This window comes from Cygnus atratus, chromosome 5, assembly GCF_013377495.2.
Source record: "Cygnus atratus isolate AKBS03 ecotype Queensland, Australia chromosome 5, CAtr_DNAZoo_HiC_assembly, whole genome shotgun sequence".
NCBI lineage: Eukaryota > Metazoa > Chordata > Aves > Anseriformes > Anatidae > Cygnus > Cygnus atratus.
Window position 1 is genome coordinate 11,471,444 of NC_066366.1, and position 21,133 is coordinate 11,492,576.

A 21,133-nucleotide genomic window follows, 5' to 3' on the forward strand; every position below is an offset into this window, starting at 1 on the left:
TGTGTGCTCAGCGAGGGATTCAAACTGATACCAGCGACTGCTAACACCTTTACACTGCACTTAAACACATCATCGCTCCCTGGCACAGAGCATGCCCTTGGAGTCTTGCTGAAACAGCTGTAGGGGCTCAATAGGAAAGCCAGGGATTTAAAGAAGCCAAAATGTACAGGAAAGTGAAAGAATATGGATTTTTAAATTCAGCATTCAGAGAAAGCACTGGAGTTTCTGTACCCTTACCTGAGTGACATGAGTTGGTCTCATTGTTACTGAGCTTTGGGCTTTGGACATCATGGCTCCAGTTTTTAGCTAGGTCATCCTTGTACTTGTCAGCCCCGGGAGGCTGAGGGAGCACGGCTGCTCTCCCGGCAGATGAGAGCAGCCTTGTAGCCACAGATTTACATCCTCTCTGCCAAGCAGCAGGAACACACTGTTCTCTGTCCACTCCTTCTCCTCCCCCTGCATCACCACATGTGCACAGAGGAGCCCTTGTACCCAGGACATTACTGATCTGGAAAGCTTTTTCCTGTCTTGGGCCTGGTCTACAAGCACAGAGGGGCGAAAAGGGTCAGCCCCAGAAGTGAGCAGGTAATGCCTGGGGCATTTGGAAATGACCAATCCACTACCCAGCCAGCCACTGAGATCAAGAGGAGCTACATTTCTAGGAAGTTTACCCTCTCTCTGGGGCATTAACTACAGGCAGAAAGACAGCTGTCACTTAGAGCATTCCCCAGCAAGGTGCCCAAAAAAGTGCACAACCCATCGTCCAAGTCACTGAGGGTATGTCTGCCTGCTAGGAACAAAAAGGGCAAAGCATTCCTGCTGTTACCCCAGGACACAACTAAGTCCACAACAGCCTCTGGATTGATAGCACTGCAGTTTTGGCAAGCAGTGCCTGCTCTCATAGGCCACCCTCAGAGCATGTTCTCCAGATCAGTCCTTCCTCCACTTTTCCCATTGCTACCTACCTTGCCATTGCCCAAGGCTCTCCTCCAGGCAGTGGTACCCTCCCAAAACCTTTGAACGCTGTGGATACCACACAGGGGGCAATTCCACGTCCCAGTATCTCCTGATTGTCCATGTCACCTACAGCCCTGCCATGTCACCTACAGCCCTGCCCTTGTTATCTTCAGGGAACATTTGGAAGGAGGGGGAAGATCTTCAGCTTTGCGAGGCAGCACCAGAACTAATCAGTCAGCACTATTATCTCCCAAGGCCTGGCTGGGACGGATGGAGGGTCCTCAGATTAGAAAGGCAGAATTGCTTCCAAGATCCAACAAAGGCAGGAAGAGAACTGATAATGCAGTCAGGAAGCACTAAGAGAGGATGTACTGGGGATGCAGAATCCCAGCTCTTTGCAGAAATACTTGTCACAAGGTAAAAGTGGCATGTGTCCTGCCTCACTCCCAGCCCCAAAGGACAGGCAGTTCTGTGGAGGAAGTGTGGACAGACCCTGAGACTTCCCAATGCCCAGATGAATGGGGTGGCCCAGCAGAGCAAAACGCAGCACATATCACTGCCAAGCTGCAGGTTATCATCTGAGCTGCCTTGAGGCAGCAAAAAATGCTGCCTTCCCACAGCTTCTGAACAAAGCTATATGTCCCCCAGGCAGTGCTGTGAAGTGTTCCTAAGTGTCTAATTCAGCAGCAAGTGAGACACACAGAGCTGGCTCCCACCTGTGGCTTAAAGAGAAGCCAGCAAACCACCAGACAACCTTAAAGTCTCAGCATAGTTGGAAGCTCTAACCCTCATCTCACACCATGCAAGTACATTGCTCTCTCCCAATTTGTTTCCCATTTACATTTCATTGAAATTGAAAAATCACTGGCCTCTGGGTCATCCATGTAAGGGTGTGTAAAAGGAGAGTGCTGCTTTAAGGGTATCTGGTCAAGGGACTCTTCCCAAGGCAACAAGGGATAATAAGAACAGGAAGAAGTGATGAGAACCAAATCTGGTCAGTCACACTAATTTCTGAGAGCATGTGAGCAGTGTTTCTTCCAGCAGGGTTATCTGATGGATGACTTCTAAGCTGGGAGGCAATCACAAGAAACAAACCTCCCAGTCACACTAGTTGGTGGGCTAATGAGCTACAGGTACCACTTCCAGGAAGGATGAACCTTGCATCTGATAAGATTGTGAACCAAGGGGCCCCAGGCTGGAAAGGTGCAGAAACTGCAGAGCTCTGCAAACCCGTGGGGAAGAGCAAAGAGGAAGGGGTAGGTATAGAAAGGATTTAAGAGAACCAGTTGCATGTGAAAAGGGACTGGTCAGTATACTTGTCTGGCTGCACCTGATAGACTGCAGTCTGTCCTATCTTCTTATATCTTTCATTAAATTATTTTCTTAAGTATCTCTCTGTGTCTTTGCACTCTCCTATGTGTATGTGAGCTGCAAGGTTTAAGTGCTAGCTAGAGCTGGGGGACAGTGCAGGCATTTGAGGGATCCCTGTATGGGGTGCTGGATGGAGAGAGGGGCCATGCCAGTACCTGTGGGATCTGGGAAGGATCTGGACAGACAGAGGGGCTGTGCCTGGTACTCAAAGGATCTGTGAAAGTGTGTGCGCTTGTGAACCTAGAGAGTGATGTCTGTGTGCCTTCACTAACTAACTTCTGTCTCTCCCAGAGGAGGAAGATGTCTCAGCTTTCTGTGTCTGTTTTACTTGAGTCCTGTGTGTAAGTGCTGCTGAAGGCATCCCTCAACCAGGGCAGCCTTTATGGCTGGTTGTGTCAGTGCTGTGTCTCTGGGATATGTGGTTAGCTTTGCTTTGCTACCAGCTGAACCTGCAAATGGCAAAGTGGCAGCCTGGGCAGGGACCCTGGGTCTCTGGGCTGGGCTCAAGTAGCTGGGCAGGAGCAGTCCTGGGACAGAGTAGCTGGAGGAGGAAGCCACTGGCTTGTTGCTCTTTACCTCCCTTAACAATAAATTCTACTTTGTCTACTGAAAGTCTCCCAGCAAGGTACATTCCTGTTGTGAAGGCCCTGACATAGTACCTCCCCGCTGTCACACATCTTTGGTCACACATTTTATTCCCCATATCTTATCCTTCCCACTTCCACTGCCCCTACTCCCTCACCTGCATCCACTCATCCCCAGCCACCCACATTGCTCCCCGCAGATCCAGCTCACCTGGCTAATGAACCCCAACTCTTCCCTCCCTGGCCTCCCTTATCACATGCCTCTCATCCTCTCTGCTGGTATCCAGCCCTGTACAATCCTCCTCCTTTTGTTTCTTGTCCTTCCATCTCATCCAGACAAAGAAACATCTCGCTAATGCTCTCTATATCCTCTTAAGAGTTGGGTCCGCTCATGTCCCTTGCTCCCACAGCTACACTTTCACAAAGGAAAGGACCCCCCCCACCTCCTCCCAGATCCTACCTTTGAGTTTCTCAGACCCGGGGATACACTTGGAGCACCACACTGAGCCTCCACGGAAGCAATTATCTGCCCCAGCTCGGTATCTCCAGCCTGAGCACCACCTCAGTTGCCCCGTCCACCTGCACAGCAGACCTCTGTCATTCAGAGGCCCCTACACACCATTTCTTAGTGACCTGCTCTCAGCCCAGGCTGTGTGGTTACCCAGAGGCAGATGCTAACATACATTTACTGAGCAACTATGGAACCACCAGGGCAAAGCAGAAATTCCTCCTTTTTTTGGATGGGAGGTGGGTAGGTGGGTCTGTTTCCAGTGGTCCTGGTTCCTTCGTGTAGACAGCAAGCTCTCTACCTTCATGTCATCCCAACCCCTCATAGTTCCTCCCAGAGTGCTCACATCTACCTCTGAATAGATCATAAATGCAGAATAGGCCTCAAAATCCTGAGTTTGGTTTAAACGAGTTAAAGGGCTGCCCTACAAAGCAAAAGCTAGGACACCCTGCCAGCACACGTGCTGTCTAGTCGTGGGAGGGGGTTCAAGCCCCACTCCTGGCTGCCTTGTCTGCTCAGGGATTCAGATCCTACCACTAAAAAAATAAAAACGAGAAGGGCAGGAGGAAAAAGGATTTTTTTAGAGGATAAAAAGCAGGACTACATCCCAGACCCAGCAAACCCAGACCAGATGTTAACGCCATGAAATTGAGAACGAAAACAAGGGCCTAACACTCCAGAATTCATCCACCCACACACTCCCTTCCCTCAAGCCTGTCTCAGAAGGGCTTCAGCAAGGGGACTCCGGAATCCCTAGGTCTAAGACCTCCAATTTCGTGGATGGGATTTGCCTTCACCATCAAACAAACTGTTGCCCGTTTTCCAGGGCAAGAGGGTGAAAGAAGGAGATTGAAAAAGCGTGAGGTACTGCTCACACAATGCTGATTGGGAAGAGACATATCGAGATATATCATGGAATGAGAGCAAGAAAGTCCATTGTGCTACAATCAAAGTACTGAGCTCTTTGTGCAGGATTCCCAGGTATCCTGCAGTTTGCAGCATCCCAAAAGGCACAGGACTGGGGAGCCTGGTGCTGCCAGATTAGCCACAGAGATGGAAAAAAAGGCTAGACAACTGTAAAAATCTGTAGGGTTGGCAGGGACACGGCTCCCTCCGCTACAGCAGCAGGCTGCTCCCTCCCTCCGTCAGAAGAGCACACGGTCCATAAAGAAAGAAATTACCACACCGAGCACGCAGGGAGCAGGCAGCACCCTTAATGTGCCCTCAGCTCTCAGGGTCCCCCCCGAGATGGGTTTTGGTGATGAATCCTGCAACATTAAGGGGAAGAGACCTGGGGGAGGGGGGGTCACAAAAGCGAGGCATTGCATCCCTTTCAAAGGTTCACGAACAGCTCAAATCTCAGAGTCTATCCTGTCTATGAAAAGCAGCACTTCCTCAGATACTTTGTTTTGTTTTTTCCTCATCAGATTCCAAGGAAGAGTGTCACTTTGAAAGACATCCTTGATGTCTTGCAGCTACATCTGCATTTTTCTTGGCACTGAAGCCGCAGAAGGGAGAGGGATTTCACCAGGCGCTGGCACCCACGGCCTCCTGAGAAAAGCACTTGTTTTCTGGGAGGCTGCCGGGAGGGCACTGCCCCTTTCCCAGAGACAGCTGCAGCTCACAAATTGCATTCAGCACAGGGAAGGGGCCTCTGTGATCCCCACAGGGAGGGATTTGCTTCCTGCCACAGCAATTCAAGCTCCACATCTGTAAAATGGAGAAGATTGGAAGGCTTCCAGGGCCTGCTAGGAGGCTAGAAAGGCAGCAAGGCTGGGCACGGGTGTCAGCGTCTCCGTGCTTCCCCCTCTGCTGCCGTGTAAGGCAAGCTTTCAGGCAGGCATTTCGCTCAAGACCTGGAGGGACTGAGGCCACGGGGAAGGTGAAGAGATATCCAAGTGCTGCTGCCACACTGGTAGCCCCTCAGTTACTGACTTCCATATTAAATTCCACAAATATTTTGTACTGTCACAGTAGTTCCTCAGAGCCACATGAACTGCCAGGTGAGCTACTCTCAGAGGAGGGCAGCAGAGTGCCTCAGATGCCAGCATATCCCTCTGCAAAGAGCTGGACACTTGAGATTTTGCTGTTTCATTTTAGAACCACCTAAACAACTCCCAACAGCTCCAAAAAATCTCACAAGAAGCATTTTTGTCCCCCAGTCATGTAAGCGGACAAGGGCTCAGGCACTGTGGCCTGCTTACTAACTCCTTCTCTCCCAAAACCCATCAAAGGGGGTGCCCAAACCCCAGTTCCTTGTGTGGACAACCCTGCCTTCAGAGAGAATCAGTCCATCCCTCTGCTGACCCAGGTCTTCCCACATTCACAGAACTTTTTGGGTGTTGAGACATTTTCATGATCCTGAGCAGTTAAGGGTTTCTGCTGGGACAACAGCCCTGTGATCCTGGCCATAAAAGCACTTTGGGAGCTGCTGCCATTTAGCAGTAGTGTTTCAGGGACCTCGCAGCAAGCTCAGCCCCATAACAAAGCAGTAAGACAGGCACTGCAATGCACCTTTCAGGAATGATGCTGGCCTGGATCTGCAGAACCCCACGGGCTGTCCTGGACAGGTGCCACCCACACAGGGACAGTAGCCACACCAGGGCCAGAAGCAGCCACCCTGCGTCATTGCTGGCCAGTGGTAAGGCTTCAGAAAGGAAGGACAGCTGGGGTGTTTAGGTCCTGCTGACCACTTCTCTTTCCCCTGAGCTGACGTGGTGTTACTCACAACGCTTAGGGACAGGGTAAGTGCAAAGCTGTGTGTTGTATCAGTCAGTCTGATGGCTTTGCTGTGGTTGGGCCAGTGAAACAACCCCTCACTCGCCAGCATCTGGCCGCTGATAAGAGCCCTATCTAGTTCCACACCTCGAACGGGAGGCTCTCCCAGTGGCCCTCCCTGTGCCTGTGCTCCTCCTGCCAGGTCTGTATCGCACGCAGCAGAAGCACCGTGCTGCCTCTTCCCATCTGCCATGCCTCCCTCCTGCCCAAAGCAGTCGTCCATGGTAGGGGCTCCAGGGCTGTAACGCACCCAGGGATGCAATTGTTTCCACCATTGTCGCTGAAAAGGAATCAGGGCCAGAGGTAATTGAACACACCACAGTCAACACCAGAACTAAAACCTCAGCTACTGGCACTGAATTCCATGCTTTAAACCATCACCTACCCACCACTGACAGCAACTCCCAGAACTGCACCAGAAATCCCACATCAGACAGCTGCCAGGTAGCAACAGCTTCTGAGAAGAAGCCAAACACCGCCCTCCTCTTGTCTAGGATCAGCCTCATGGAAAGGAGAAACCCACGGTTTGGACAAATTAACCCCTGCTGATGACACCAAGCAAGTGTTGAAGACATAGGCAAAGATCAGCATAAAAAAAAGTAAGTTACTACTAGGAACTACCTTCTTCATCTGACTTCACTGAAGCCTTTGCAGCTTTCTTGCAGGAAAGAGCAGTGACAAAACACGCATTGCAATCATGTAGAGCATCGCAAAGGAGACTGGGCCTCCAGGTGCACTGGTCACTGCTAAGCCCACAGAGGTATCACAGCTTACGCTGTTAGCTCAGCACAGAGGAAGCAGGGTAAGACCAGCAGCGGCTGACCACATACCTGGGGCTGCCTAGGTGCAGGAGAGAGCTGGTTCTCCACAGTCACGCAGCACATTGCACACAGGGGACTCCAGCTCCTGCCTTGCAGAGCAGTCAGCCCTGGGGAAAGGAAAGCACACAGCTCTTCTGTATGTGAACAGCATTTAGACCCAAGGACTAGGCTTTCAGAAGCTTAGACAGAGCACTGTCAAAACTGGGGAGCAGTGAAATGCCAAGAAAGAGAGTATTAGAAGTTAAAAGCAACTTGCCCGGTATATTAAGGCAGCATGTTTCCCAGTTGGATCCGCCATAGCCTGCAGAGCAGTCCCAGGCAGGCCAGCTCAGCACCTTCCCACTCAGCTCCTCTCCCCCAGTGACCAAACCCCCTGCAGGTATGGTGACAGACCTGTGCTCCCCCTCTATAATGGCCTATAAATGACTAAATGATGGAAGTCAGGAGGGCCAGAGCACATTTATGAAATTGGGTCTAGCTGATGAGACAGAGCCACGACTTGGCTTAAGGCTCAGAGCAGCTGTTTGTCTCCAGGACACTGAATGTTGTAAGGGGTTGGCAAAAATTGACAGGGAATGGATGACAGATGCTATTACCTTGGACAACAGAGACAAATTCCCAAAGGAGTGAGCAGAAGAGAGATGGGAGAGCAGACCTCAGGCTGCTGGAAACTAGTTAGTAAGCTCCCCTGGGGATCTGCTTTTGGAGGTATTGGGGACCATCAGTGCTGGTCACTTTTTAAGTGCCATCTTTTAGGAGAATAGGAGCAGGCAATGCTAAAGCGTTGGAAGTAAAGCAGGTGGGGCAGAAGGACAGCTTGGCTGAGCAGCAATCTTCTAGAGCTTAGGCAGAAAAGGAAAGTGTATGGCCACTGCAAGCAAGTCTGGGTGACACAGGATGCTGCTCACCATTGTAGGGGGAAAATTCGTGGGGCCAAAGCTCAAGTAGAGTTGAAGCTGGCCGGTACCGTGGAGGACAATAAAAAAGGCTTTTTTAAGTATGTTAACAGCAAAAAGAGAAAACATTTATCCATTCCTTGATGAGGTTGGTCACCTCACAGAGAGGGACATAGACAAAATGAGACATCTAATGCCTTCTTCACCTCTGCCTTCAACACTGATGATGGGCTCTGGGGGTTAGTCCTGAGTGAGAGGGCTGTGGCTGCAGGAACAGTAAACGGAACTCATATGGGAGCAGAAAAGGGAACAAAGGCCTGAGAGCAGTCCTGCGACTGCCAGCCCTGGAGAGACAGAGGCGTTCTCTGTCTTGCAAAAGGTTTGAAGACAAAAGTAAGGAGCTGTGCTTCCCAGGTTGGCATGCAAAAAAGGAGGCTGACAGCCCAGGAGCACTGCTGGAGAAGCAAGTAGAAAAAAAAGTGAACACATGGAAAGAGTCTCAGGGAGCCAGTGGCAGGGTGGAAGTCCCCAGCATCAAAACCACAGCTGGAAGAGACAGTGAGAAGGGAGAGGGATGGCAGAGAAACCTCTGCTGAGAGCCAGGCAGCTCAGGGCCAGGTGTTTCCCAAACCTAGGGAGCTAACACCCAGGGAAGAGGGACCTGCACAGGCTCTGAAGGGGGACACATTTATAGCACTTGTGGAAAATTCCAGCCCTACTTAATCTCCTGGGGCTTCTGCAAGACCATGACACAGAGAAAGGTACCAAACAGGAAAGAATTAGAGGAAAATGCCTCTCCTCTGGCAGCCACTATGGCTGTGCCAGGAATTAGCAGCAGCTGTGGAGCAGCCAGCCCTGCCTCCCCTCCTCCGGCCGCCTCTATAAACACCCAGAGCTTACTCAGAAGATTAGAAGGGAACGGGGCAAAAGACAACAGAGTCTCTTTTGTAATGAGGAAGGATTATGGCATCAAGTGACCGGCTGCAGCTCCCAAGTGGGTTTCAGGCTCCTTAGCACACCGTGTCTGCCAGGTTCAATCCCCCCACGAGCCAAGAGGAGGCGGGTTGTGGCGCTGGCCACAAAGGACCCAGCAAGGACACGTGCAGGACCAAACCTTCACCGTCTCCGGTGCAGCCCAGGAGCCCATGACTGTGAGTATCTAGCCCTCACAGGATCAGGTAGATTCCTTCAAAGACTAGCCGATCGATCTGTCTGTCTTGTGAACTCATCGCTCCTCTCACTCTATCTGTCCTCTGTATCTGTTCTCTGCATCTGCAGGAGGCATTTTTGTCTGTTTCCAGTGTTACAGGGTGGGTAACACACCTTATACAGGCAAATCTGGTTTGCTACTGTGAGATCTTGATCATTGTGAACTCAATTTGTCTGATTAGTGTCAATTGATCCCCAGGTGCAACAGCTAGATCGGATGGATCAGCCAGGGTGATGTAGGATCAGGCACAGGGGTGGCAGTGCCATGCTCTCCCGTGGCCCCATGGGTGGCACTGGGTTGTGTGGTATCTGCACAGGGATGGCTCTTCGTCCCCAAACTGACCACTTTACCACCGCCAGTGCTGCAGCGAACTGCCTCACACCATGAATCTCAACCCCAATCGGTGCCGTGAGTGTGCCAGCTGCCAAGTGACAACCGGGGACATCCTGCATAGACCAGCAGGCAGGCAGGGAGCTGCCTTAACCACGCAGAGCTGAAGGCAAAATCACTAGGAAAAGCCGCATATCCTGCACCCGAGCAGGACTGCACAGAGGTGGTGTCCATTATTTACGTGGACAAGAGCTGAAGTTTTCCATGTTTGGTAAAAAGTGGCTCTGTATCTGAATTACGCAACGAGGAGTCTCCCTCAGCAATTTCAAGACCCAAAGCACAGAGCAAACAGTCTGCTTCCTGCAAGCAGCCCCCAACAAATTTATGGGTGCTCCCATACATTTCTCATCTGTATAGCCCATGTGAGTATAGGGTCTAGGGCGCTTAAAAAACTCTCCACAGTCCTGTGCGCTGGGCAAAAATACACACGGAAAGGGCACAAACACACATGAGTCTCTAGTTAAAGGTGCATCTGTGCAGCTCTCAACAGGGTGGGTGCCAGCTCTGTCCCTCCGGTATAATCTGTAAGAGGGGACTCAGGCAGAGTTAGGACAGGGAAACACAAAGGAGGTGCAGCACCGAGAAGCCATATTCAGAACAAAGCCTGCTGTTTGTTGAACCAGCCAACAGATTTTGCAGTTTCTCTTCACAGAGCCAGCTCACTGGGAGCTGAGTTTTCTCCACCTAACTGTAGGTCTTTCACTGAGATGCTTAAATAAGGAGGATGGACACAAACTCACCTCTGCAGACCAGTAAGGTCTGAATCATCCCTGGAAGCACTTCTTTGTCTCCGTCATTCAGACAAGAGCCCAAGACCTTGGTATTGTTAACATCAAGGTCACTGCAATGTCTATGTAACATCTGGCGATGTGTTTTGGCTTAGAAATTCCAACAGTTTTCACATTGGATAATTATTTGTGAAACGATCTGTGCTTGCCTGGCACGGATTCCAGTGGCTTGTGTTTTTTTACAGCTTCAGGTTTACGTGAGTCTGATAATTAATTATGATTAATAATTATCTATTTAGGGCTAGACAAGAAGTGCAGCAGGGATGCTGCATGACTGGGAAGCATTTCATGAGCCTGAATGCCTTCTTTCTTTTGGCATGATTTATTGTGCAATGTATGGCTGAAAGAGTGGGGAGGTGAAGTTGCTGGAATTTGAGCTCTGTGAGCCTGGCCAAACTCCAAACCCCATCCCTCGGGTCTCTAACAGGGAAAGCTGTTCTGCCTGCAGGATCGGGACTGGCACAGGCCAGATATGCCCCCCAGCCCAAATTTAAAGACAGCAATATTTGTTGGACGAGTGCTACAAAACCCATGAAATCTCCAGAGGTACCTTCATCTGGATCTGCACCAAGAAATCTCCCCATAAACTTCTTCATGGTTTCCTACCTTAATGACTTCATCTGACCCGTCTTTTGGTCTCAGCTCAGACTTCCTCCCTTCCTTCCTTCAATCTTGCTTGCCTGCTGGGACACTCGAGGTTTCTCTGCCTCCTGCCCCTGTTCAGGCTTGCTGGCAGCTTCAATATCTGCCCATTTTGTGTTTCTGCCAGGATCTGTGATGACAGTGACATACACCAACCGTGTGGCCGATGCCCGCCTAGGCACCTTCTCCCAACTCCTGCTCCAGTGGAAAGGCAGTATCTACAAGCTCCTCTACTCCGAGTTCCTTATTTTCATCTCCCTCTACTTCGCCATCAGTCTTGTCTACAGGTGGGCATCCTTGCAGCAGCACTAACGCAACCCCTCACTCTCAGCCTGTCCCAGAGCACGACAACTGAGCAATACAGTCCTGATAAAAAGGAACTGGCCAGACACTTGCCAGCCACTGTTCAGAGGACGAAAGGAAAGGTCCTTCCTCACTGCACCAGTACGGCTTAGCAGCTGACAGATTTCCTTTTTCTGGCCTGGAGAGGAACAGTTCCTCTTTCTGGGGATGAAGACTTGCATTTGGTGACTGCCTGAGAAGAATGGTATGTAGACACCAAGGCTGAACCAGTACTGGAAGTACTAGTAATAGCAGGAAGCGTTAGGAGAGAATTTCCCTCGTACACAGCAAGCAACGCTTCTGAGAGCAGACATCAGCCCTGGGGCTGCAGACCTGTGATAAGGCAACTGTACTCTGTGGCTGGTCTGGTTTTAACAAGGAAAGTCAGGGACTTCCCCTAGCTGGGTCAACGTGCACAGATAGAGCCCGGAGGGAGGAAAGCAGCTCTGAGACAGAGGCAGGAACACATGTCAGAACAGCCACTGCTGGCAGGAGCAGAGCTGGGACTGATGTCAGGCAGGCTGATGCCCTAGGCTGCTCACCCACATCATCGTCAGGCTCACAGAGCGGTCGTGTTGTGGCTGCACGTCCTCACCTTCCCTTGCCAGGTTCCTATCCCAGCAGGCCTGGCTCTCTTATGTGAGGCTGATGACTCTTTTTCTCCCTTTCAGGCTGATCCTCAGTGAAAGCCAAAGGCTGATGTTTGAGAAGCTGGCGCTCTACTGCAACAGCTATGCTGAGCTAATCCCCGTGTCCTTTGTGCTGGGTAAGGAGCTCTGACCGTGAGTGTGCAGGGAGGGGAACGGGGCAGCATTTGTCTCCCTGCTTTGTCATAGCTCTGCAGGTAGGCAGGATTCACCAAGCAGTTCCCTCACCCTGCCTCTGTAAAACCCCCAGGCAGAGAGCATTATTCCATGACGGAGCTGTGAACTATGCACACAGCTTTCACCGTCCAGCTGTACTGGCATGTTCTGGGTTCTCCCAAGGGGGCAGGGACCAAGTATCTCCAAACAAACTGAAAGGCAGGCTCTAGCTTTGTCACGGAGATATGAATTGCCTTGCAAGGCGTGCCTTCACTCATCACCCAGTGACACGAGCATGTACACCTCCTGCTCCTTCAGGGTGGCTAACGTGGTCAGCTCCCCTCTAGGTTTCTACGTGGCCCTGGTGGTGTCCCGCTGGTGGGCTCAGTACGAGAGCATCCCGTGGCCTGACCGCATCATGAACCTGGTCTCCTGCAATGTGGACGGGGAGGACGAGTACGGGCGGCTCCTGCGCCGCACGCTGATGCGCTACAGCAACCTGTGCAGCGTGCTGATCCTGCGCTCCGTCAGCACCGCCGTCTACAAGCGCTTCCCCAGCATGGAGCACGTCGTGAGGGCAGGTCAGTGCTGGCACTGCCTCCTGCACAGCTCTGACCCCAGGCAGGCAGCACCTTGCTGCTGGGCTTGGGGCCAGGAGCTCTGTAAATGGCCCCTTGACCTCTATACTGGAGTAGAGGAAGTGCTACAACATGCTCTGCTGTTGGTCCTCAGCATCTGCTCGTGCACTAGCCCTGCTCCTCTGAAATAACTGTTTATGTTTCCCTATTTCACAGTGTGCTTGTTCCTACTTGTGGCTGCAGGGCCTATTTGAAACGTGAAGCATCTCTGCTCACTTTTTTTTTTTTGTGTAAGGGGAGTGGAACTAGCAGGTGTGTGAATGGAGATACGCTGCAGGTCGCAGGGCATCCCTGACTGATCAGATTCCTGTAACTGTGGTGCAGCGACTTCCCTAGCAGCTGCTCTGCAGTAAGTGACCCTGTGCACAGGCCTACAGCAGAGCGTGAGCAGACCCCTGCCAGGTTTTAAGTTTATCCTCTCAGGGTAAGAGTTTTCCACTGGGCGGGTGAGAATTGGGAGACTCTGACCTAAACAGACCGCAAATGCAGGGCTCCCTGAATTATCTCTGAAGATGCTCCTCACGGTATGACATTTTCCAGCCTGCCCAGAGTGAGATGTCTGCAATTGCCCTAGTCATCTGGACTCCCTTCTCAATCCAGAGAGAAACAGGCAGTTCTAGGACACAAGTCATCACCTTCTCTAGGCATTTGCACCCTCACCAGTACTATATTTCCCCAATGGTGGATGCTCTCAGACATATAGTCTGATTTTTGGGTGGTCCTGTGCAGAGCCAGGAGCTGGACTCAGAAGGGACCCACAGGAATCATCAACTCAGTATATTCTGTGAAATAAAATCTGCTTCTTACACTTCTACAAGTCACAGTTTTAGCAAGACTTCTTGTCCTTTTATGTCCCCCCCAGAGGTGAGTGCCCAAATCTTTCCTGCAATTATAAGGAGAGTTGAGGCGACCACCAGAGATTTAGATGTTTCTGTTTCCTACCAGATCAACTCCTTTCCACTCTCTATGGACGTTCCTCTCCCATCTACTCTTTCCCACCCAGGTCTCATGACCCCAGAAGAGCACAAGAAGTTTGAGAGTTTGAATTCCCCCCACAACAAGTTTTGGATCCCTTGCGTGTGGTTCTCCAACCTAGCGGTGAAGGCAAGGAACGAGGGGAGGATCCGTGACAGCGTGCTGCTCCAGGGCATCCTGAACGTGAGTGACAGAGCCAGCAGGCAACTGCTGGAGATCCTTATCCAGTTCTCTGGGAAGAACTACAGGGATTTTCAGAGGTAATGCAAGGAATACTGAAGTAGGATGTGCAGACAGTGAGCCAGGCCTGCCCCTGGGGATACTGCATTAATTTTGATGGGAAATACCTTCACTGCAGCTCTCCTACTCATGACGGGACAGAGCTTTTCGTGGCCTGGTGACAGGTTAGCAACGGCACACACAAGAGGAGAGAGGAACGCGACACCTTTCTCAAAACTAGGACAGGAAGGAGCCATGTGGCTCACATCTAGGTGTAGTAAGGTCTGCAAGGAAGCAGAACACGTATCTGGAAAAGACCATCAGAAGTCAAAAGCACCTTCAATAACCACGGTCCATGGGGAGAACTTCACTATTGACAACCCTTGTATAGTCCTGGGAAGCAGGCCGTGCTCCACAAGCAGGACCTGGCAGTGATCCCTGCACAGCTGCAGATTAAAAGAGGCTCCAGAGCATCTCATCCTCCCTGGTATTTGTGTGCAGAGAATTGCATTGCCTCTGCTGCCTGGAGTGAAATTCATCCCTCTGGGCTATATTTATCTAGACTCACCATATAATCAGGAGAGAGAGATGGATGCTTCTAAGACATTATTTGCCTAACCTGATGAGCTGCTCACTTTTTGAAGAGAGAAATTCTGCTGTGAAGTGAGCTATGAAGGGACCCTGGTCTCAGATGCAGACACCCAGGCACCTTGCCCTCCAGGGAAGCATGAGACCCTGCTGGTTGTCTGGTGGGGATAGGCTGGACACCGGTGGAGCAGGAGTCCCAGCTGAGTCCCACCTACCAGGGGAGGTGTGGGCAGGAGGGGATGGGCTAGAGAAGGCCAGGAAAGGACACACAAAGTTGGTACCAACAACATGTTCCTTTTCCCCACTGCAGGAACTCAACACTCTGCGTAGCCAGTGCGGGCGGCTCTACGGCTATGACTGGATCAGCATCCCTCTGGTCTACACTCAGGTGAGAAGGGATCCCCCCACACCCGCACATGCTACAAGGGAACCCCATTGACACCCACCCATCCTACACAAGGACCTTGCTGATGCTCTGTTCACTTGTACCCCTTGCCCACACCTACACACATAGCCTGTGCTGGCTCTCCTGCACGCGAAACCCAGCAGCACACGCTCAGCCCAGCCTCATTTCTGTAACTCAGGCACAGCCACCTCTACAGAAACACACAAGGTAATTATTTACCCGTGATGTGCTCCACATGAGTACACAGCAAACCCAGATACGTGCGGATCCAACACTGCAGAGCTGAGATCTGTCTGCCAGCAAACCTGCTCCAGCACACAGGGCAGCTGTGATGCAGTTATGCCACATGTGTGAAAGAGAGCTTTGTGCACGTGCTCAGCTGTCTGAGTTCCCCCAACACAACTCCAGACAGAACCTTTAGTACGAATTTGCTCCTTTGTCTCAAACATACAGCTGCTCAGGTAACACTAACACACTCCACCATGAAAAGGGAGCTGCTTCCATTCATGCAGTGCTGAAGGTTAACAAGGAACACGTTAGGAAACTATATCCCTGCACAGACCCCGCTGCCCTGAAAACTAGGAACAAAAGCAATACCATAACACGTTGCACCAGCATCCCAAATTTACTTTTGGGGCAGAATACTTTGTGGCCCTGGCACAGTGCTGCAGCCCCCCACCAAGAAGCCCATAGGAAGAAGACCTCAGCTCCACCAAAGCCTTACCCCAAGCACAGGAAAGAGAGTCTCAGCTACTGAGATGGTCAGAAAGAAGTAACAGAGCCACGTCAGGCTGTAGAAAAGGCTGGCCCCAAATTGGCAGCTGCTCCAGCAGCAACATTCAGGTCTTGAAGTTGTGAGCAGGGTTTGCCAGATAGTCTGGACAGGGTCTTTGCCCTCTCTGCAGTGCACAACCCATTTTTCTACAGGTGCGCATCCAGATTGCAAAGCCTATCATTTCAGGTAACCTGCCCACAATGGAACAAACCCATGCTGCTCACTGCAGGGCCAGCTTAAATCTTGTGGTGCTGGGTGTTTGTTTTGACCCCACCCTGATTGCTGGATGGCAATGAGCCTCAGCTGCTAGTAATTTGCAAAGGGGAAGTTTCCAGTCCCATGATTACTCATTATAGCCTGAAAATCTGGGCAAGCAAGCAGGCAAATATAAAAAATCCACCATTAGGACCAAAAAGGAGTCAGTCCAGAGCTGGCAGCTACGCGCAGAGTTCCCCTCACAAATTTAACAAGGGCCTGCCGGCATGGACCGAGCCGTGAGGGGCTCAAGAGAAATACCAGGAGAGGCGAACACACCTTAAATTATCAGCAAATCAACCATGCAGCCATGTGTCAGTGCTGTAAGCTCCTTCCACCCAGGATGTCAAGTGCCACCTTCTCTCTGTGATGCCTACATGTATGGCATTCCGCAGAGTGGATTTTCCATTCCATGCAATGTACAAAACAGATGAAGGGCAAAGGGCATAAATAAAGCTTTCTGCAGCAGAAATGCATTTTCCTTATTAAAAAAAAAAAAAAAAAACACAGAGGAGAAGTATATTGTAACTGAATACATGGCTTTCAAAAGGCTACAGAGCCAGAACATCTGCAGCAGCTCGCTGCTGTTTGGGGTGGAACTAGGAGAGGGATGCTGAGAAAGCAAGTTGGGAACTCAAGGTCCTCTGCTGTGTCCCTTGGCACCTTTCCTAGGTGGTGACCGTGGCTGTTTACAGCTTCTTCCTGGCCTGTCTGATCGGGCGGCAGTTCCTGGATCCGGAAAAAGCATATCCTGGCCATGAGCTAGATCTCTTCGTGCCAGTCTTTACGTTTCTGCAGTTCTTCTTTTATGCTGGCTGGTTAAAGGTGAGTCCAAGAAAACATGCCTGGAACTGGAATCTGACCCAAACATGGGTTTTTCCCTGGTTTGTGCCAGCAGGGGCTGAGCTGTGGGCAACGTGCCAGGTGCTGGGACCCAACAGGGACTGAGGGCACTGCCAAGACCTTCAGTTTCTGAGCACCTCATTCTGAAGACCGACTCCACCTTTGCTTAGTTTGGGGAAAAGAGAGGCAGTGGGCTGCACTTTATCTGCAGAGTGTTGTACGTGGTCTGCAGCAAGCACGGGGCAGTTCCTGTGTGTACCGATGCCTCCTAATAACTGGAAAGGTTCTGGGTTTAACCCACCCCTTTTGGGGAGAAACAGCATTGCTCCAAATTCAGGATACATCATGCTTGAGGGTAGTTCTGGATTCAGCCCCGTGGCCCTTCCTCCTGCAGGGAAAAGGGTGGGCACAACCGTGACCCTTGCTGTGTGCTCTCCACGTGCAGGTGGCCGAACAGCTCATCAACCCTTTTGGGGAGGATGATGACGACTTTGAGACCAACTGGCTCATCGACAGGAACCTGCAGGTACGGTGAAGGCAGGAGCCTCCTGGCCCACAGAGGCAGGAGAGCACCTGAGGGCTCAGCATAGTTGTGATGTTCTGTAGCACTTCTGCCTGCAGCGGGGCAGAGAAGCAGTCCATGACCCTTGTGCTTACCTGAGGCTTCGGTGGCTGTATATTAAGAACGGGCTCAGGATCTCCAAAGAGAGACAGCTAGAAAAGCAGGAGGAGAGCATAAGGTTCCCCAGCAGATACAAGGGTGAAGGCAACCGGCTCAGTGTTCCTTCTCAGCAGCCAGGGAAACATCCCAGGCTCCAGGAAAACTAGGGCAAGATGTGTGCCAGGAAGACACACACACACCAAGCAACGCAGGGCTTTTGGCACATAGAGATACATTTAGTACACAGAGACCAGCAGCAGTTCCACCTGGCCCCCTTAGCCCATATTTTGGCACACATGATGGATCCAGACTTGTTTCAGACCCTTGCTGCCTTTCGATGATAAATCATTCCTGCCTCTTCCTATCTTTTCCCACCCTATGTCTGTACCTAAAACTGCCTCCTCTGGTTTCTTCCATGCGGTTATTCTCCATCTTCAGTCCTTCCTAACATTAAGCTTGTCTGTTCTAGTGAGTGTGTTGCTTTCTTGTTTCCTTCAGAATCACTTTCCTTTTAATTAATCAAATCTCTCCATGTGAAAAATAAAAAATAAAAATAAAATAAAAACACATATCAAAGCTAGCCACTTGTCCACTGACAATAGACACATGCAACGCCACTCACTGACACTGCTGCTGTCCCGGCAGGTGTCCCTTATGGCAGTGGATGAGATGCATCAGGATTTGCCCATCCTGGAGAAGGACCTATACTGGAACGAGCCCGACCCCCAGCCACCTTACACCGCAGCCACTGCTGAGTACAAGCGCCCTTCCTTCCTTGGCTCTACTTTTGATATCAGGTGGGTACAACTACAGGGTGTCAGAGCAGACCACGTTTACACCTCAGATCAGGTGTTGTGCAGGATATTGTGGTTAAGCAGTAAGAGAGCAATAACATCTTCCCCCATGGTCTGTAAAAGCCTGCTCCAGTATATTTCAGGCTCATCCAAAGATGACAGCCGATATCTTTCTTGGCAAAGGATGCCTCTGACCTCTTGCTGCCCTCCTCTACTATGAGCACCGCTATTTCGGGGGGACTAACACATAATTAATGGCAACACAGGAGGAGAGGCTTGCCGCAGGCAGCAACATTCCCGTGCTGCCAGCCTCCCCACCAAAAACACTGCCTGTCGTGGCCGCGTTACAGCCTGTCCTGCCTTTCCCCAGCATGCAGAAAGAAGAGATGGAGTTCCAGCCCCTGGAGCAAATTAAAGAGAACGAGGAGGCGAACCACTCCACGCCACTGCTGGGACACCTGGGCCGTCTCCTTGGTGTCCAGTCACCCACCTTCGCCAGGTCCTCCTCCCGGATGAACCTGCTGCGCCGGCGAGGGGAGCCCACCTCCCCCTTCTCCCACTACGCCTACCAAGACACAGGCAAGGCTGTCCCCTCCCCAAGGGGGGACACCACCGCACAGGAGCAGTGGGACGGCGACGATGGAAAGCTAAGGGAGTTTGATGCCTTCATGTCAATCCCGTTTTATGAGAGGCCCGGTTTCTACAGCGCTCCACAGACGCCGATCAGCTCCATCCCCATGATCTTCCCTTCCCGGCGCCAGGGCCGCAAGAAGCCCCCTGCGCTCTCCAGCATTGCGGCGTGCTCCAATTCCCTCAGGGACGTCATCGCCAACTCCTCGCCTTCCAGGACGAGCGATATGTACAAAAGCCAGAGCTCCCTTGGCTCAGGTACCAAGGAAACGTTTATTTGGCCAACGGAAAGGAACAAAGGTCCTGACTCACTGGTTGTAATGGTGGAAGAAAAAAACAACTCTAACAGTAGAGGCAGAGAGGCTGCCACCACGGGGAGTCCAGAAGCTCTGTCCACAGCATCAGACAGCCCTAAATTCCCCCTCCTGGCAGAGTCCCCGAACCACGAGAAGCAGGGCAACTTCACGAGCCTGAAGAGCTCGAAAGGCTCCCAGCCACCCTGGCTAACTCTGGAGAACACGACAGCCGGCCTTGGTTCTGAGCAGCTGAGCACCCTGCACACCCCCGGCACCAAAGCGCCCACCAGCAGCCCCCCTCCCTGCTTCTCCTTCACTCCTGTAACATCTCCAGTGCTGGAGAGGTCCCCCATGGGGAATGCAGGCCCCGACAGCCTAAGTTCAGAAGACACAAGCAGTGCGCCAGACCCGTACCTGTCAGAGGTTTCTGGGACAAGAGATTCAGGAAACAGAAGCAGTAATAATCCCCCAACAAGAGAGACAAGACGAGTGGAGAGCCCATCCCCAAACGATTCTGGCATCTCCCTCGGTGACGGTGACTACGTGGGGCTGATGGAGGTGATCATGGAGACTAGTGAGAGCACATGTGAAGATCTGATGGATCAGTACAGCTAAAGGAGACCAAAAGACACAGGTCTGTTAAAATACCTGCCATATAAGTGATATTGCAATATCTTTACACCTGGGCCAACAGAAGAGCAGTGCAGCCAAACCCCAAGCTGCTGGAGCATTCACCAAGAGCCCAGCCCAGGTGACCCAACACTACTGCCCTCAGGTACAGTAGCAGGCACACGATTTCAGTGTTGCAACAAGAAAAAAGTGAGGAAAAACCCTACGCTTTAGCAAAACCAACAAGACTTTTAGTGTTAGGCATTACAGATGCCTAACAGCAGAACTGTAGCTGAGCTGACAGCATCCTGACAACCCTGGAATTCAGGCGTAGCCCAAAGCAGAAGAGGAATACAGCCGATGACACCTCCTCACAGCAGGAATTAGAACCCCAAGTTTACATTATTTGCCACAAGGCCCACTACACATCCCATGCAGGATTGGCACTACTGACAGATACTCCAGGGAAAGAAAGGGACTGAGTCACAGCACCCATGATACAGACCCACAGTGCCTCACGAAGCCCCACCTACCTGGCACTCCCCCATACTGGGAAACCCCATACTGGGAAAGCAATGGGATAAGGCTCTTGAACAGGTGGCTGCAGGCAATGGTGTTCACATTACTTCCATTTCCCCATCGCATCTGCCACTGACCTGAAAGCTCTCAAGGAAGTCTTGTCAATGGCAGCAGACACCACAAAGCTAAGATTTCTAACTATCCTCCCTGAAAACAATAAAAAAAGCAAGGCTGAAGTCCAGGACCACTTGTTTCCTCATTTCAGTTTCTGTGCAATAATAGAAATTGCAAGTGTTAAAGAAAAGTGTTCCTCTCTTCAGATCTTCAGGAACAGCTGCAGATCTCCCCACACCACAGGAAACAGAACAAATTCAGTCCACCTCCCATACTCCTCACCCTCTGCCTTTCAGATAGTTTGGCCTCAGCTGGTGTCACCACCACCCCCACCTAACTCCCAGCATTGTCTTTTGAGGTAGTTCCTCCATCACCACTGTTTGTCTAGCTTAGGGCACTCAGACAGCTCTTTACTCACAGAGTTTTCTTTACAGACAAGTGCAATCCCAGTTGTGAGGCAGGCATGACGCTCGGTGAAGCATTAATCCCACCCTTCAGCAACTCAGGAAGCCCAGAGATACTAAAGCCTCCCTTTCCTTGCATTACAGCAGAAGTTGTAGTGGCAAAAGCATTTTAAAACAGCTTTAGTCCCTGAGCAGTTCCTGCAGTGGATACTACTGGATGGAAAAAAAAAGCTAATTCATAGAAGTGTTAACCAAGAAAAAGTATAACTTGACCTCCCCTTATGCATTTCTTCATGCCCAGCTTAAGATAAAACTCT

At 51.2% G+C, this 21,133-nt stretch overlaps 1 protein-coding gene across 2 annotated transcripts; it reads left to right on the plus strand.

Annotated features, from left to right (window-relative positions):
- The first annotated feature begins 8,937 nt into the window (after positions 1-8,937).
- BEST1 (bestrophin 1) lies at positions 8,938-20,353 on the plus strand. 2 transcript variants are annotated; one of them, XM_050711118.1, is made up of 10 exons: positions 8,938-9,066; positions 11,073-11,232; positions 11,959-12,053; positions 12,438-12,671; positions 13,732-13,886; positions 14,821-14,898; positions 16,619-16,771; positions 17,235-17,315; positions 18,096-18,247; positions 18,615-20,353. In XM_050711118.1, the coding sequence occupies exons 2-10, from the start codon at positions 11,081-11,083 to the stop codon at positions 19,783-19,785; spliced, it is 2,271 nt and encodes a 756-aa protein (XP_050567075.1). In that variant the 5' UTR covers positions 8,938-9,066; positions 11,073-11,080; the 3' UTR covers positions 19,786-20,353. The 2 variants fall into 2 exon arrangements, with proteins under 2 accessions (XP_050567075.1, XP_035405874.1); XM_035549981.2 differs by lacking the exon at positions 8,938-9,066 and having other exon boundaries at positions 11,060-11,232.
- Positions 20,354-21,133: the final 780 nt, after the last annotated feature.